Here is a 19,036-nt window from a genome sequence, read left to right on the forward strand (position 1 = left end):
AACGCGGGTCGCGTAGTGTACATGTATAAAAGATAAGATTGATAACTTTACAATTTTTTCAATACACAGACACAAAAACACAATATTTTTTATATTTAATATGACTACTATCATGTTTAAACAGACAGTACTTTTGGATAATAAACTCAAATGCACAAATATGATATCCAAACTAAATTTGTCCGGAAAATACATTCACTTTAAAACGAACGCATTCGGCGCTTAAATGCATATGCCAGTGAAATTTGCGTCATGTCTCTAATCTAAAGTGCGTTTATTTGCAACCTAAAAACAAGAATATTGTCTGAATATTCTATTCTTACGAATAAATCACTCCAAAAATCTTAGAGCAAAAATACTTACTTTTGTTGTTGTTGTTTTGTTGTTTTAACGGTGACAGTATAACTTTTTATAACACAATATTGTCCTAGTAGTTGTTGAGAAACTCTACATTGTTTCTTTTCATTTTATCGTTAATAGTTGTTAAATATTCCAAAGGTAAGTGCCCTGGGGTTTGATGTATACATGAAATCACTCAGTGGGTAGAGGGTATGGAATTATTATTAATGTGAGCTCAGTTAATAGAGTGCCATGCCAGGGTCCCAGCAGACGTGGGTTCATGCTTTGCACAAGGCGTTCTTTTCCTCTTGGATTTACTTTATCGATATTTTGCTTAAAGGTACAATTCTCATGCCACCCCACCCCTATCCCTTACGTCTGCAACTGATGCCATATGGTTATAATATTCAGATTCTTCTAAAGAAAAGGAATTATAAGGTGTAAATGGATTATAGATTTGTTCACAGACTTACAAAGTTAAATATCTGTGACAAATGTCTTTAGAAGAGCTATTTACTAACAAAACTTTATATTAAATATCATACGTAAGATTAAATTTCCATTATGTTAAACGTGATGTTGACAATAGATGTTTTTTCTCTAAGTTATGGATGAAGCACTTCATTTTTCATGCAGACTCGACAATCCAATATTTTAAACATGTTTCGTAGAAAGAAGAGCTATTTTGCTTGTAATGTTGTTTTAATACAATTAAAACCTTGCATTTTTAGCTCGACTATTATATATGAAATATATATAGTGGAGCTATCCTACTCACCTCGGCGTTAGCGTTCCCGTTCCCGTTAGTGTTAGCATGCAAATGTTAAAGTTTGCATACCACCCCAAATACTTTCATTGTCCCTTGACATATTGCTTTAAAATTTTGCATACTTCTTTACCAACATGACCCCAACCTATAAACAAGAGCAGAAAACTGTATCAAGCATTTTGTAAGTATTATGTCCCCTTTTTCACTTACAATATGCATATTATTGATAAATCTATGTTAAAGTTTGCGTACCACCTCAAATATTTTCATTGTCCCTTGACATATTGCTTTCATCTTTACCAACATGACCCCAATTTATAAACAAGAGCAGACAACTGTATCAAAAAATTTGTAAGAATTATGGCCCTTTTTTCACTAATAAGATGCATATTACTTTAGTTACATTGCCATTACTTCTTTATTTATGATCAGATTTTATTAATACTTTGACAAAACAACACTTACCTGAATACCACAATGGATTCCACCCAAACAATACCCCACGCCCCAACCCAGAATCCCTGCCCCCCCCCCCCCCCAAAATAAAAAATTATTTATTTTTTCCTTTTTTTATTATTGAAAGATTGTCTGATATTATTAATAACCACACCCCACATTAAACCCCCCTCTCTGCCCCCCCACCCAACCCAAAACGAATATTTTTTTTCTTTAAAACATGGTTACAAAAAAAAATTATTATTTATTAACTTTATTTTTGAAGGACCGTCCAAACTTCCCACCCAAGCTATTGATATCAAACTTGAAATAAAATCTTATTAGTTTGTTTTATGTCTTTACAAATGTTCAATAGATTGTGGAAAATATACCTGAACTATTACCTTGACCTTATTGAATAATTTGAACAATTTCCCCATGATGGCTTATGTTATACTGTCAAGCACTCGAATAGTCGAGCGTGCTGTCCTCTGATAGCTCTTGTTATTCTATGATTTTTTGGCAAACTGTAGACAATTCAATTTAATTATGAAGATATTTGAGCAAACAACAACAACAAGGCTACAATCAAGCTTTAAGAGAACAGTTGGAACTACATGTAGTTTCATAGTAATAATATGTTTCATCTCATAAGTTCCATTAAGTGTAATACAATTATGGAGGCACTGATGTTCAATACATGTAGTAGTTAGTTAAACTAAAACAAAATGATGCAGATTTCCAATTTTTCAGCCTACGCAATATTGAACACCAAGGTGATGGACACTGGCTCCCTGCTGTACTATCTCATGCTCATCCCAAGCACTCTCATTGTCTTTGTAATTTGTCTATTTCTGCGCTGGATGGGACTGAAGTTTTTCTGACACAACTGACAGAAGGTGAACATAGTGTGACCACATGCAATTATTTGTTCTCCTTTGTTTGGTTGTCTATATGTTAGCTATTAATTGACAATCATGGTTAAAAAGTAATTATTAAAACAGCGCCAAAGGCCCTTTATAACTTGTTACTATTGCTACCTTTGTATAACCCAGTGTGGTATCAGATCTTTCAATTGAAGTAATCTATCATTTAAAATGTTATCCTAAATACTATTGTATTTTATGTAAATATCACCAAAGACGGTGTATAGTTTTGAAAAATTGCTATAACAGTAAACAATGACATGTATTTGATAGGAAATTTATGTTTGTTTCTTTAATGTTCTTTCTAAACCTTTTAACTACTTGTAATTACTTTTTCCAATTTAATATTGCAGGACCATCAAAATGGCTTTGGTTGCGGAAGACATAAGTAACTCACCTAGTGTAAGGCTTGACCAATCAGAGAGCAGCTTTCAAGCAATGGACCAATCCGAATCAGACTCAATCCTGACTGACCAATCAGATTTCAGTTTGTTTAAAAATCCGGCCAATCAGGATGCAGACTCAGACACACCTGATGATGAGAAAGAGACCTACTACTTTGAATCAGACCATGTGGCCTTGAGGGGGAACCATGACTACCAGGTGTTACTGAAGACCATTGCTCTTCTAGAAGCTCAGAGAATACAGGTATTGTTAACATGTGAGCCTCATTGTGGGAAAACTTTGCTTAATGCATATGCGTTTAGGTTTTTCAACACAGGCTGATCCGGGACAACACTTTCTGCTATATTTGTTTAAAAATAGACTATTCTAACCAAAAATCCAGTTAAGTTGGAAAGTGTTGTTCCTGATAAGCCTGTGTGGACTGCACAGGCAAATTAAGGACAACACAGTACACATGCATTTAGCCTAGTTTTCCCAGAGCTCATATCATGGTGAAACATTTTCAAGTTGGCAAATTGCCATGGGTCACGCTTTGCCATTGAAGAATTTCTCACTTAATAAGTAAGAATTTCCAGTTTCAAATCACAGAAGGGCTTTTTTATTCTGAAATAACATAGAAACTAAATACTTTTGATTATTTTCAAACAAATACAGTAGTATTTTTATAAGTATATATCCCGTTTAGTGGTTAATGTGTCATAGTAGAAGTGCAGAATTTCGAAATTATGTTTAGTAATCTTGTCTTAAAGCCCTTCATTCTTGCATTGTTTGTCAACACCAAGTCAGTTAGTGTAACTTATACTTGTGTGATATTAGGTTAAGCACTCTGAATTTTCTAAAAGGAATATTTTTTAATCATTTTACAATTCACATGTTTTCATTATGGTTAAGAATAAAACAATAGATTAAAATTTACAATTCACTTATGATGAAATAATTAATCTTTATTTGTTGATAATATGCTATATATATTCAAGATTTTGAACTTAAACCTTGGTAGGATGAACACTTGCGGGTAAAGACAGAAGTCGCTCTCTTTTTGGGGCATAAAAGTTAGTTCCGTTTTTAGTCTCCTGTACGACTCTTTGTTTTTCTTTCCACCATATATAATTTTGGCATAACAAATACCCCATTTCTATACTCGTTTGTTCATTGCCTTAATGGTGTTTAATGGTGTTATTTGGTTGTTGTTGTTGTTAAATTGACATAAATTTTAAAATACAAAAAATGTGATATCATTCAACTATTGTTTGTATTTACATTTAAACCTTATAGGCTGTGAAGGACCTTGACCTGCTGTATGAAGGTCGTCAGGCGGCCCTCTCAGACCCCATACAGTTTGTACAGAAACTGCAAAAGGGCATCGACCTTAACCTGCCCAGGCCTCAGAAGGTGCAAATATGAGCCAACCTCTGGGAAAATGGGGCTTAAAGCATGTGTGTTAAGTGTCGTCCAAGATTAGCCTGTGCAGTCTGGGAGACACTTTCCAATTTCTAGTTTAAATGAAGTCTCTTTCTAAAAGACAATTCAATGTAGGCTGAAAGTGTTGTCCTTGATGAGCCTGTGCAGACTGCACTGGGACAACACTTTACGCAGTGCAGACTGCACTGGGACAACACTTTACGCAGTGCAGACTGCACTGGGACAACACTTTACACACATGCATTAAGCCCGGTTTTCCTAGAGCAAGGATCATTTACTTTATTGGTTTATCCCTTTGCATGCTGGGAAGTTTGTTGTCTGCTAAAATGTCGTCTGCTGAATTTCTAAAATTAGCATTTTCTTCGATTTTTTTCAAAGAATACTATCAGAATAGCAAACAGTTTGGATCCTGATGAGACGCCACGTTCTGTGGCGTCTCATCTGGATCCAAACTGTTTGCAAAGACCTTCAAAATTCGGTTCCAGCACTGAAAGAGTTAAAAGATGTTCACTATAATATGCTATTTAAATGAAATGGGACATGAAAATTAGTGTGCTATAATGTTATTGTAATGACAAAAGTTTAATTAGCACTGAAGTAAATATTTTATTTCCCTTATTTAAATTGCAAAGGACTGATTCCAAATGTTATGCTTATTATTTTCTTCCCAATTTGAATTAAAACAACTATTTCTAATTGATAATATTCTAAAATGTTTAGTTCCAGCTTAATGCATACCTGTTATTAAGGTCCAGTCTTGTCTTTGTAATGGTACTAACCATTTACTAACCAGAAAACTGTGGGTATTTTAAGATTAGCATGAAGTGTGTGCCTTTTCATTCATGGGAGATCCTTTATTTACACTGTGGTAGTTTGCAGGCCTAAATGGCTTATAGACTGACTTAAAAAATATATTTGCTTCTGGTCCATGCACCATTTATAAAATAACTGTAAATTCTGTCCTTGATTCACTTGTGCATTAAATTGTACTACTGATTCACCAAGGAAATGCAGATTGTTGATGTTGACACTGCTGAGTTAAACATGACCATGCTGTCACAGATTGCAGAGCTGCCCCATATCAGCTGGGAGAAATACACAAGTACGCTGGACTTCTCAACGTTTGGCAGCCATCGTCACATGACCAGACTGAAGAAGCAGCTCACAGACGGGAATGTCCCCCCAGGTGTGTGCCGAGCAACTTATTATCACAAAAAAGTTTTTTCATGATCATTTTATATTTGAGTCATGCTCTGTGAAAAGAGGGTTTAATGCATGTGCATAAAGTAACATCCCAGATTAGCCTGTGCAGTCTGCACAGGCTAACCAGGGACTTCACTTTCCGCCGAAAGTGGTATTTTGCTAAGAAGAGACTTTTCTTAAAAGAAAAATATTAAAGAGGAAAGTGTTGTCCCTGATTAGCCTGTGCAGAATACACAGGCTATCTAGGAGGACACTTTAAGCACATGCATAAAACCCCCTTTTCACAGAGCACGGCAAATTTATATCAGAAGCTCTTAATTCATTTGTTTTTAACAGTAAAAGTAGGTAATGAGATCAATCAAAGGACTTTTAAAAAAATTGGTCTTTATAGTGGGGTGGTCTCTAGAAAGAGGTTTGGCTGTACAACAAATAAATACATCTACATGTATATATGTCAGTTGTGCATGTGCAAGTATCAATACAATAGATACATGTAAAGAAAAAATATATCACTGTGTCTATTTATATTCTTTAAACAGATGTTCACAGCTGTTACAAATTATAATATTAAGAATAGTATCAACTATTTTATCATCAGTATCATTATATATTTTCATCTGTATACATTCATTACTCTTGATTGCGTTTTCATCATGTTCTCATAGCAAACTAAGAAGACAAACAATAATAATAATTATCCTCATTATCAATTTGCTTCATATTGCATCATAATCATCACCAGCATCATGATTGACAATATTTGATACAGTATTAAATAAACATGTAGTTTGTAATCAGTCATGCAATGTCTATGCCCTGTATTCTTAAACAGAGGAGGTCAAGATGGTATCTGCACCCCAGGATGTGGAGGGGGCGGTGATCCGGGGCCGTGTTAAGACGGAGGAGAAGCCGCAGACTTTCAACCAGTTGTGGACCACTGAGGAGCAGAAACGGTAGGTAGTGGGGGTGAGAAGAATAATTTTTTGCAAGGAAACAGATAAATATTTTTTCAGTTCAAAAGTGCTTGTTGCATATGGAATTTTCTCGTATATCTCACCTCCAACAAAACTGACCATATCCAATTGGCTTAGAGCGGTCACGTGCTCATGGTGTTTTTTCCATATATCCCAAGTAATTTTCATACACCCCGAGTAATTGAGTAGTCGGTTGAGATATAATCGTTACACAGTTAGTAACTGATGGTGTATGGGATATACACCCTCAGTACTTTCATACCATACTAGAGCTTAGAATGAGTTACTTTTACTAGCACAGTGGGCATTTTACTAACTTCTCATTATTTTGGAAGCATCAAGAACACCAGATTGACATTTTTAAATATTTATCATCCTGAATAAACTAGCTTTGCATCAAGAAAATGAACTTATATCGATGGGTGTGTTTTCAGCTTGGAAGAGCTACTGATACAGTTTCCTCCAGAGGAAATAGAGGCTAGGAGATTTCAGAAGATAGCAGCTGCCCTTGGCAACCGCACTACGCTGCAGGTTGGGCCTGAGAGTTTGTGGTTGTTTGTTGAATCACTGAGGTTACATTCATGCCTGCATATTGGGATATTGCTATTGCATGTTATTAAGGCAAAAACATATCTTTACCCCATTTTAAGGGAACTTAATTTAAAAAAAATTGACCTTTGAATAATTGATACAATTTGTGGGTTACCTCTATATGGATCCAAGAAATTCTTTAAATAATAAATTGCATTTGTATGTTTGATTGTACATGCCATGGTCTAATGTGTTTGTGAGCTTGATTCTAACAGGACTAGTCTTCAAATGCTCATTCTTAAGACACGATACACTGGTTCTACTCAGGAAATTGGCATATTGTTATTATAATATATTCCCTATGCTTTAAAAAAATCTTTAAATCACAACTGAAGTTAATATCAATAATGACACAGAAATGTGTATACATGTCATGACTCAAAACATTGAAAATGTTTAACAACTAAGTTCTTTATTATGTTTTATGATTAAAAAATACGCAAGTTTTAAGAGCGGGTTTTTTTTGCTTGTGGTCAGGTTCAGAGTCGAGTGCAGAAGTACTTCATCAAGCTTGCCAAGGCGGGGCTTCCCATCCCTGGAAGGATGCCAAGCACCATAAATCTCAAGAAGAAGGTTTTGTTTGAATGAATTGTCTTCTAAATGAATATCCAGCTCAGCCTAATCTGGGACAAAACTTTAAGCCCATGCATTAAGCCCCATTTTCCCCAGTGACACTTATATCAGTATCAGTGTCTGAGAAGGCTGATGTGAGTCCAGGATCTTCAATCTGGTGTATCTTGTGTTTGAATCCCAGCCTTACCATAACTTGTGCGTACATTGTCCTAAAAAACTTCCACAGACATTTTTGCCCTCAATCTGGTTCATGTACAGAAGTTTCCATGCAATAAATCACACAACAACTGCAATGCTTTAATCAAAAGTAGAGGGATTATGGTCTTTAGAAAGTATTTCATTGTGTACACCTTGTGGTGGTTAAGCCCTTACATCTCCTATGCTTGCACAGGTAAAATGTCACTAGGTTAAGTGGCCATTGTTATATGAATGAAATCTATTAAATACAGCTAATAATCCTAACAACAAACGGTATAAGTAATTCTTTTGAAGTTATAAAATAATTCCATATATTTGCATTTGGTCAACAGAGCAGATTATTTAATTATTAAATGAACTAATAATACCACCTGTTTTACAATATTTCCCATTGACAATACCACCTGTTTTTACAGTATTTCCCATTGACAATACCCTCTGTTTTTACAATATTTCCCATTGACAATACCACCTGTTTTTACAATATTTCCCATTGACAATACCACCTGTTTTTACAATATTTCCCATTGACGATACCACCTGTTTTTACAATATTTTCAATTGACAATACCACCTGTTTGTTACAATATTTCCCATTGACAATACCACCTGTTTTTACAATATTTCCCATTGACAATACCACCTGTTTTTACCATATTTCCCATTGACGATACCACCTGTTTTTACAATATTTCCCATTGACAATACCACCTGTTTTTACAATATTTCCCATTGACAATACCACCTGTTTGTACAATATTTCCCATTGACAATACCACCTGTATTTACAATATTTCCCATTGACAATACCACCTGTTTTTACAATATTTTCCATTGACGATACCACCTGTTTTTACAATATTTCCCATTGACGATACCACCTGTTTTTACAATATTTCCCATTGACGATACCACCTGTTTTTACAATATTTTCAATTGACAATACCACCTGTTTTTACAATATTTCCCATTGACGATACCACCTGTTTTTAAATATTTTCAATTGACAATACCACCTGTTTTTTACAATATTTCCCATTGACAATACCACCTGTTTTTACAATATTTCCCATTGACAATACCACCTGTTTTTACCATATTTCCCATTGACGATACCACCTGTTTTTACAATATTTCCCATTGACAATACTACCTGTTTTTACAATATTTCCCATTGACAATACCACCTGTTTTTACAATATTTCCCATTGACAATACCACCTGTATTTACAATATTTCCCATTGACAATACCACCTGTTTTTACAATATTTTCCATTGACGATACCACCTGTTTTTACAATATTTCCCATTGACAATACCACCTGTTTTTACAATATTTCCCATTGACAACACCACCTGTATTTACAATATTTCCCATTGACAATACCACCTGTTTTTACAATATTTTCCATTGACGATACCACCTGTTTTTACAACATTTCCCATTGACGATACCACCTGTTTTTACAATATTTTTCATTGACAATACCACCTGTTTTTACAATATTTCTCATCGACAATACCACCTGTTTTTACAATCTTTCCAATTGATGACATCACCTGTTTTTACAATATTTCCCATTGACAATACCACCTGTTTTTACAATATTTCCCATTGACAATACCACCTTTTTTTACAATATTTCCCATTGACGATACCACCTGTTTTTACAATATTTCCCATTGACAATACCACCTGTTTTAACAATATTTCTCATTGACAATACCACCTGTTTTTAAAATATTTCCCATTGACAATACCACCTGTTTTTACAATATTTCCCATAGATGATACCACCTGTTTTTACAATATTTTCCATTGACAATACCACCTGTTTTTACAATATTTCCCATTGACAATACCACCTGTTTTTACAATATTTCCCATTGCCAATACCACCTGTTTGTACAATATTTCCCATTGACAATACCACCTGTTTTTACAATATTTCCCATTGACAATACCACCTGTTTTTACAATATTTTCCATTTACAATACCACCTGTTTTACACTATTTCTCATTGCCATGTGTGTGCAGGTTGGTAGCCATCGTCACCACCGCTACAACAGGATGTACTACAACTCCACCTTCCTTGCCTCTGTCACTCCACCGGTGTTCATGACAGACAACGATGATGAGAACTCCCAGAGCTACGAGGGCAGTGTCACCTCTGGCACTGAGAACTGGGATGCCATGGCAGACGAGGACTTCTCTGTGAGTCTAGTGTTCTTATTAAGATCAACTTGAGGCCAAATAATACCCATTTCAGTATCTCTTATGGAGCAAAAAACATTTTGGTGATTGGTTCTTAACTTTTAAGTTTTTTTGTATCCATTATTTTACAGTGTTAGTACATATTAAATCAAAGGGGAACATGGACACCATTTTAACATGGGTTGATTATTTATTAATTTGTGTCAGTGTAGCTCACATGATATTAAAAACTTATTAGATTTAAACATCATAAGGTGTTTGGTGGTGGGAAAGAGTAGGAAACTTGGGAAACCATACAATCAACATTGCAGGAGTATATATTTGTATTTCTTAAGGTTAATGTAGGCTGTTATTCATATTGCTTATATCATTTCCCTACTACCAGTTGCTAGGGAAGGCAGAGGTGGGGCTATTTTGGAATCACTTTGTTCCCTTTGTCAGTCGGTGGGTCTCATACTGTCGGTTGATCTCTCCAGGCATGCCTGTTATTGAAGCACAGTGAATCATTGGTTCAAAATTAGGAGAACACAAATATTTAGGATGGAGTTTCCTATCATTATGGTCTTGTTGTTATTTGTTAAAGAAGAATGTTCTAAGGTTCATTTGATGTATCGTGTATGTCATTTATATGGCTCAGCATGTATGAATAAAAGCTTGTCAATGTGTGTGCTCCCAGGATGACGAAGGGTTTCCGTTAGAGTTGAGAGGAACAGAGGAGTACCAGGAGCTGCTGAGGCTGAAACAGCTGAGGAACAGAAAGATCAGGCAGAGTGCTGAGAACATGACAGAACATGTCGGATTCAAGGTAATAAATACTGTAACGCTGTGTGTCTATTCAAGGTAATACAGAACATGACGGAACATGTCAGATTCAAGGTAATAAATACTGTAACGCTGTGTGTCTATTCAAGGTAATAGAGAACATGACGGAACCTGTCGGATTTAAGGTAATAAATAATGTGACGCTTCGTGTCTAATTAAAGGTAATAGAGAACATGACGGAACATGTCAGATTCAAGGTATTTAATAATGTGAAGCTTCGTGTCAAATTCAATGTTATAGAGAACATGACGGAACTAGTTGTATTTAAGGTATTTTATAATGTGAAGCTTCGTATCGAATTCAAGGTAATAGAGAACATGACAGAACATGTCAGATTCAAGGTAATAAATAATGTCTAGTCTAGATATATGCTGGCCACATATGTCTATAGACACATTTTTGCATGACATGGGTCATAAATACATGCGTTTTTATATAGACATTCATTTAAAACAATGCAATAGTAGCCCTTTAAAACAAAATAATAGCAGCCTAATAAAGAAACAGTGTTAATGTATCAGTGAAATTTTATCTGCGAGAACAATATGGGATTCGATTTAAGTTGTTTATTTTAATAAAACTCAGGCTAATTTTTACCCTTATGTACATTTACACAGGAATAATGATATAGGGTAATGACTTAATCCTTTTCCACTCAGCTACACACATTGACATGTTTGTAGTCCCTAAGAAAATCTTATTAAATATAAGTACTTTCTTATTAGATTCCTGTTTAAAAAGCTTCATCTCCAACCCTTAGACACTGATACCTGAGCAGCAAACCTCATAAAACCTAAACAGGTTGCATGTTACTTGTATGTTGTTCTGGTTTTATGCTGTTTGCACATAGCCATTTTCACTTTGCTTCTGATCGCAAAATGTTTAAGATGAAGTCTGTTTCAGTGCGACAGATGCGAGTGTGAGCCTATAGTCGGTACTCGCTGGCACTGCATGGATTGCCCGCCAGACCTCGCAGTGGACTTCTGTGATGAGTGTGTCGACAGGTAAGGCCAATATATCGAGCTTGGTTCTGGGAAAGCTCTGCGAATTGCATGTGCAGGAAGTGTTGTCCCAGATTAGCCTGAGCAGTTTGCAAGGCTAATCTGGGACATTTCTTTTTGTCTACACTGGATTAGCATTTAGAAGAGACTCCCTCTAAACAGAAGACTCCATAACAATGGAAAGTATTTTCCTGATTATCCTGTGCAGACTTCTCAGGCTTATCTGGGATTACATTTTATGCACATTGTTAAGCCCAGTTTACGTAGAACAAAGCTCATATAATAAATATAACCTTCATCAAAATGGTTACACTTTTAAAATTTTAGTACTCCTACTTCAAATCAATTCCGAATTAAAAAAAATAGGTTGTATATATTGTTTCTGTTGTCATCAAATCCATGTCCTTCAAGCAAGGCTTTTGATAAAAACAAAACAAAAATAATGTGATGTTAATAGTATTTTGAAGCAGTTTTGATAACACATGTTTCAGTTAAAACTTGATGAACACTTTAGTGTTGTGATGTTAGCTGATAAATGTTGAGTATAGTGTGATTTGTGAAAATATCATTTACTACTGCTCTGTTTCCAGTGGTTATGAGTCGTCCATGCACAACTCCAGTCACAGGTTGAAGCCCAAGAGGTCTCTGGAAAGCGCGGACTCTGGGTTCCGTGACACTGACTACATGGGGTTCCTACCTGGAGGCTCATCTACAGGGTACAACTATCTGGACCCCAACTACATGCCTGCTAGCTGAACACCGGACCCAACTACATGCCTGCTAGCTGAACCCTGGACCCCAACTACATGCCTGCTAGCTGAACCCTGGACCCCAACTACATGCCTGCTAGCTGAACCCTGGACCCCAACTACATGCCTGCTAGCTGAACCCTGGACCCCATTTACATGCCTTCTAGCTGAACCCTGAACCCAAACTACATGCCTGCTAGCTGAACTCTGGACCCAACTACATGCCTGCTAGCTGAACCCTGGACCCCAACTACATGCCTGCTAGCTGAACTCTGGACCCCATTTACATGCCTTCTAGCTGAACCCTGAACCCAAACTACATGCCTGCTAGCTGAACCCTGGACCCCAACTACATGCCTGCTAGCTTAACCCTGGACCAAAACTACATGCCCACTAGCTTAACCCTGGACCCCAACTACATGCCCGCTAGCTTAACTCTGGACCCCAAGTACATGCCTGCTAGCTGAACACTGGACCCCAACTACATGCCCGCTAGCTTAACTCTGGACCCAACTACATGCCCGTTAGCTGAACACTGGACCCCAACTACATGCCTACTAGCTGAACACTTGACCCCAACTACATGCCTGCTAGCTGAACACTGGACCCCAACTACATGCCTGCTAGCTGAACACTGGACCCCAACTACATGCCCACTAGCTTAACTCTGGACCCAACTACATGCCCCCTAGCTTAACCCTGGACCCCAACTACATGCCTGCTAGCTGAACCCTGGACCCAAACTACATGCCTGCTAGCTGAACCCTGGACACCAACTACATTCCTGCTAGCTGAACACTGGACCCTAACTACACGCCTGCTAGCTGAACCCTGGACCTCAACTACATGCCCACTAGCTTAACCCTGGACCCCAACTACATGCCTGCTAGCTGAACACTGGACCCTAACTACACGCCTGCTAGCTGAACCCTGGACCCAACTACATGCCCGCTAGCTTAACCCTGGACCCCAACTAAATGCCTGCTAGCTGAACACTGGACCCCAACTACATGCCTGCTAGCTGAACCCTGGACCCCATTTACATGCCTTCTAGCTGAACCCTGGACCCCAACTACATGCCTGCTAGCTGAACCCTGGACCTCAACTACATGACTGCTAGCTGAACCCTGGACCCCAACTACATGCCTTCTAGCTGAACCCTGGACCCCAACTACATGCCTGCTAGCTGAACCCTGGACCCCAACTACATGACTGCTAGCTGAACCCTGGACCTCAACTACATGCCCGCTAGATGAACACTGGACCCCAACTACATGCCTGCTAGCTGAACCCTGGTCCCAAACTACATGCCTGCTAGCTGAACCCTGGACACCAACTACATGCCTGCTAGCTGAACCCTGGAACCAAACTACATGCCCGCTAGCTGAACCCTGAACCCGAACTAAATGCCTGCTTGCTGAACACTGGACCCCTAGTACAGTCCTGCTAGTTGAATCCTGGACCCTAACTACATGCCTGCTAGCTGAACCCTGGACCCTATCTTCATGCCTGCTAGCTGAACCATGGACCCTAACAACATGCCTGCTAGCTGAACCCCAACTACATTCCTGCAAGCTGAACCGTGGACCCTAACCACATGCCTGCTAGTTGAACCCTGGACCCTAACTACATGCCTGCTAGCTGAACCCTAGACCCTAATTACATGCCTGCTAGCTGAACCCTGGACCCCAACTACATGACTGCTAGCTGAACCCTGGACCCGAACTACCCACCTGCTAGCTGAACCCTAGACCCTAAATACATGCCTCCTAGCTGAACCCTTGACCCCAACTACACGCCTGCTAGCTGAACCCTGGACCCCAACAACATGACCGCTAGCTGAACCCTGGACTCCAACTACATGCCTGCTAGCTGAACCTTGCACCCCAACTACATGCCCGTTAGCCGAACACTGGACCCCAACTACATGCCTACTAGCTGAACCCTGGACCCCAACTGCATGCCTGCTAGCGGAACCCTGGACCCCAACTACATGTCTGCTTGCTGAACATGCAGTGCTAGAACCTTCACAACTAGCTGACCTTTAATGATGAGAACGTGTATTATGAACACTTTGGCAAACACTGTTGACAGTATGCAGTTGTTAAAGCAATATTATTTTCTTGTTGTTTTAGATCAAGGTCTATTTTTAGGTCTGATTACATTTAAGTGAATTTTTATATACACCACTTACGCACACATGAAGCCCCAATAACAAAATTATGGTTATTGAAAATAAATTAAATGACTTTTTTATCTTTAAGTGTTCCAGCACAGTGGCAGAGGATACAAAATAGGATTTAATTTTATTTGCTGACCTGAGTACATTGTGCTCATGGTGTGCTTTCACAATAGCCTTTTGTCTGTCATGCGGCATGTGGCGTCAACATTTGCCTTGCTAGCACTCATTTATTGCCCAATCCACATGAAACTTTGTCACACAATTTGTCCTAATGATATCTTGGAAAAGTTCGAAAATGGTTCCGGTTGGTTGAAAAACATTACCACCAGGGGGCGGGGCATTTTTCCTTATATGGCTATAGTAAAACGTTGTTTACACTCTTAAAGTCACATTTATCATTTAATTTTCATGAAATTTTGTCAGAACATTGTTTTAATGATATCTTGGGCTGCAAAGAACAGGTCAGTTCCTTTGTATCTTGAGTGAGCGACATTGGGCCTTTCAGGCCCTCTTGTCTACATTTCACTTCTAAGCATAAACTAAAACTGGATATTTTAGCAATTAATTACTGTAAATTTTTGCTTCACTTGTGAAGACGGTGCATAGTGTTTTGTTGTATTTTTCAGATCATGCTAAAGACAATGCATAGTGTTTTTCGGGTTTGATCTCACAAAATCTCAATGACTCTGTACATTATTTGTTTCACTATAGGTTTAGAAATGTTAAAAAAGGGTTTGTACGTGTATGATTGAATGTTGCTCTTGAGAGAATTTACAAAACCTTTTTTTAATGTGACTTTTTCAAGTAAAGATAATCAGCACAAATCCAAGAATGACTTTTGTTTAGAAAAAAAACATATTCAGGTCTTCATTTGTTCTTATTTCATTTACATTATTTAAAGCATTACAATTCACAAACACATGTTCATTTGTATTTGTCAGTTATTTGTAATGACTTGATATGTCCATTAATGATAAAATTAAACAGCTTATTTGATTTGAAATTTAGCCTTGTGTTATTTCATTGCAAATCAATCTTGCTGGTTTTGTTAAAATATTTAATATTAAATTTAATTTTTATTATTCTACTAGGTTTATTTTTAATTCCCACTAAAACATATCATTTCAAAGCCATACTAATCAAAATGGCAGTTTATACACGTGTGAAAATGCATATACTTTTTTGGTACAGTCTTGTCCATACCGTTCACCACTCAGTCCCCATACCAATTTCTTTCACCACACCCGCTGGCCGTATCCTTTTCGGTTAAAGGTATATCTAACTATGATGATTTCTGATAAGGATACGTTTTTATTACTGAAATGAAGATGTTCAAAACATACCCATGACGGGGCAAATTTGAACCACATGGTTATTACTTTAACTTCTTGGTAGAGGAGAACCATACGATATCGTAAAGTGGTCCTCTACCAAGTTTGTTCAAATTATGCCCCTGTGTGTATTTGGCGTCAGATATTGATTTAAGTGTAAGGCAAAGGTTTTCGCATTTCATTGCTATATAATTACACCCTGAACGTATTAACAAATAGGTAGGTAAATATCTTACAAGAGCAATAAAATCGATTGCGTCACAGAGGCATGTGGTTCGCTGAGATATATTTTTTATTTAACATATATTTCGCCTTAGTTACATCTAAAGAAGACATGATAAAAGAGTGCCAAGGTGACCACTCACCTTGGCTATTTATTTTATGTAGAATGAGACTATTGATTTTGTTTTTAATGTAGATATATGATTAATAACGGGTATTGATGAACAGATATGAAGACCAACGAACATTTGCACAAGAAATTCAACACGTAAGGACGACCTTACGACCTTACGACCACTTAGCTCACTCGATGGTGTTCATTCATATTGAAGTCTTTAAGTGTCATGTAGGAGCTCAAACACGTATAAGCACACACACATGACCTGATATACACACACATAAAGTTATAATATACGCATGAAAACATGATAAGATAACATGTTTACAAACATCAACAAAAAATGCAGAATTGCATATTGGAATATAGCAGGTAGTCATGTACACAAAATATTTTGTTTTTGTTTACTTAAAATTTAACACAACTTCATGGTCGTGTACACAAACATATTTTGTTTTTGTTTACTAAACATTTAACAATACTTCATGTGTTGCATACAAATTACTTATTACGTATTCCCAAAATAGGAAAACCAAACTGTATATAATATATTGTTGCAAGTGACCCACAAATGTTTCTCTGCTAGTCGTAATATGTGTTATGCTTCTTTTATGGACAACGAATTTATTTATTCAGAATTATTTAGTGTTATGTATTATTCAGCCACTCTATATATTTAGTCAAACACTCAATGATTTGCACAAATTCGCAACACGTGATATCATATTAAATATCTTTAAAAAACAACTTAAAATATAATTCATTCACCCACTGAGGGAGACTGGCTAGCAATAACACTGGTAATGTAAACTAATTAATACTAATAACTCAATGAAACTACAATAAACGAACTGGAATCAACAAAACTATAATATATGTACAATCATTAAATAAATTATGAATGCTACCATTTCATCATTATGCAAACTAGCTAAGCGTACAAGCACTTGACACAAGTTGATACGGGATACTGAAATACGATCAGCACTTATTTTGATTGGTTTGATTAGTTTAATGTAAGGCCATTCAATGTAAATGTATATAGTGAACAGAAGTATTTTGATAAATATTTGTCAAATTTGTATAACATATTACTATGAATAATTTGTAAATATATCCTTATTAACAGATAACATTAATGATATAACTATGAGCGCAAATAAGGCGCACTTTTTGATGACATTATCTGTCAACCAGTTTTGTCCCAAACAATATTTATATTTATTATATATCCAATAAATTCATCCAATCGGCACGCTTCATATGTACCACGTGACCGTCCAATATATTCCGGTATTGGATCCAAAAAGTCTGTATTTGTTCCATATTGGACAGTTGAGTACAAGTGCACTAAGCAATTGTTTTATAACGGTAAAAGCCGTTACCGAGAAAAAGTATCCGAATTTACTATAATCGACTCACACGGGCGCTTGTCTTGAAAATAGCATAGATGCAATTAAAGCATTTTCAAATAAAAATTAAAATGAGAAAAAGAGCTGAAGGAAGGGATGTAGAATAAAAAGCTTATTAAACGTTTCACTGTACAATACGAAGATATATTTGGACGAGCACATAGTTTGACGTCATATTGGACGAGCCGTATTTCTCAGTATATAGCCTGATAGATAATTACATAAATGTACTTAAGGTAATCTTTTGAATATAGATTATCAATATGTACATATGATCACACACAATCACCTGCATTGACTCTTTCTTTGTACATCGATACAAACTATTAATGGCATTCTTTCAACTATCAACTTGTACTAATATGGTATTAAAATTGTAATATTATGTTATAAAATATGGTTGTATGGTTTAATTTCAGAATAAATTAGGCTTGAAGCCTATAAGTACACATACATATAACACACAATCATCAATGTAGTCAACAATGTTCAATGACATACATGCATTTACATATTCAATTCTAGCAGTGCAACTTAAGAATTAACAATAAAAGGAATTTGCAACTCTCAAGACATGCATATTGAAAATACACGGCTATTTTTTAACATGTATATGTATTTATAAAACATTGTACCGTAACATACTAATTTAAGGTAGGTATATGCATATTGTAAAGTCGTATCTTATTCAAATAAACTTGAATGATCTAAGAATGTGTATACATATAGCTTGTATTGCTATGACTACAAATAGACAGTTATATATGGAGCGAAACTATTAAAAATTCAATTCATTCCTCAATTCAGCTGCTTTAAAAATAAATGTTGCAATATTTTTAATTGTTTTTGCGTTGTCAGTTGGTAAGAATTTGATAAATTTTAACATATTTGTGTGATTCCAATACTATCTATGTATATAATATTTAGTTACTGTTTATGCTATTTAGTAGTATCTTTATTAAGTGGATAACAAGAGGCATACACAAATAAACCTGTTTCTGTAGATGTCACTGATTGTAAAAAATGACGTATGAACTCAAAACGACGATACTGCAATATACATCAACCGTGATACAAGTTCATCATACCATAGTTGTGCTAGATTTGTATAATTAAGTAAGTAAATTAGTGCAGTATTTTTATTATA

The 19,036-nt window shown here is 36.4% G+C and overlaps 3 protein-coding genes across 23 annotated transcripts in view; 1 reads left to right on the top strand and 2 right to left on the bottom strand.

The window, feature by feature from the left end:
• The window catches only part of LOC127839369 (peroxisome biogenesis factor 10-like), a 169,057-nt gene extending 168,649 nt beyond the window's left edge, over window positions 1–408 (bottom strand). For 2 of the 7 annotated variants that reach the window (XM_052367748.1, XM_052367745.1), the window contains exon 1: window positions 364–408. The gene's annotated coding sequence lies outside the window, so the exon portion shown is untranslated. The remainder of the gene's footprint in view (window positions 1–363) is intronic. The other 5 variants (XM_052367743.1, XM_052367744.1, XM_052367742.1 and 2 more) reach the window with 3 other exon arrangements.
• Window positions 1–12,769, top strand: part of LOC127839362 (ZZ-type zinc finger-containing protein 3-like) — a 166,093-nt gene extending 153,324 nt beyond the window's left edge. Inside the window, exons 2-12 of one of the 9 annotated variants that reach the window (XM_052367729.1) lie at window positions 2,297–2,442; window positions 2,823–3,117; window positions 4,150–4,266; window positions 5,359–5,482; window positions 6,332–6,452; window positions 6,908–7,004; window positions 7,542–7,637; window positions 9,876–10,052; window positions 10,729–10,857; window positions 11,778–11,878; window positions 12,466–12,769. In XM_052367729.1, coding sequence (XP_052223689.1) covers window positions 2,833–3,117; window positions 4,150–4,266; window positions 5,359–5,482; window positions 6,332–6,452; window positions 6,908–7,004; window positions 7,542–7,637; window positions 9,876–10,052; window positions 10,729–10,857; window positions 11,778–11,878; window positions 12,466–12,631 — 1,413 coding nt within the window. In that variant the 5' untranslated portion in view covers window positions 2,297–2,442; window positions 2,823–2,832 and the 3' untranslated portion in view covers window positions 12,632–12,769. The remainder of the gene's footprint in view (window positions 1–2,296; window positions 2,443–2,822; window positions 3,118–4,149; window positions 4,267–5,358; window positions 5,483–6,331; window positions 6,453–6,907; window positions 7,005–7,541; window positions 7,638–9,875; window positions 10,053–10,728; window positions 10,858–11,777; window positions 11,879–12,465) is intronic. The other 8 variants (XM_052367727.1, XM_052367725.1, XM_052367723.1 and 5 more) reach the window with 8 other exon arrangements.
• A 5,128-nt stretch (window positions 12,770–17,897) lies between these two features.
• LOC127839366 (protein draper-like) overlaps window positions 17,898–19,036 on the bottom strand; it is a 21,842-nt gene continuing 20,703 nt past the window's right edge. For all 7 annotated transcript variants that reach the window (XM_052367741.1, XM_052367740.1, XM_052367739.1 and 4 more), the window contains exon 9: window positions 17,898–19,036. This exon is cut by the window's right edge. The gene's annotated coding sequence lies outside the window, so the exon portion shown is untranslated.

This window comes from Dreissena polymorpha, chromosome 7 (assembly GCF_020536995.1).
Source record: "Dreissena polymorpha isolate Duluth1 chromosome 7, UMN_Dpol_1.0, whole genome shotgun sequence".
Lineage (NCBI taxonomy): Eukaryota > Metazoa > Mollusca > Bivalvia > Myida > Dreissenidae > Dreissena > Dreissena polymorpha.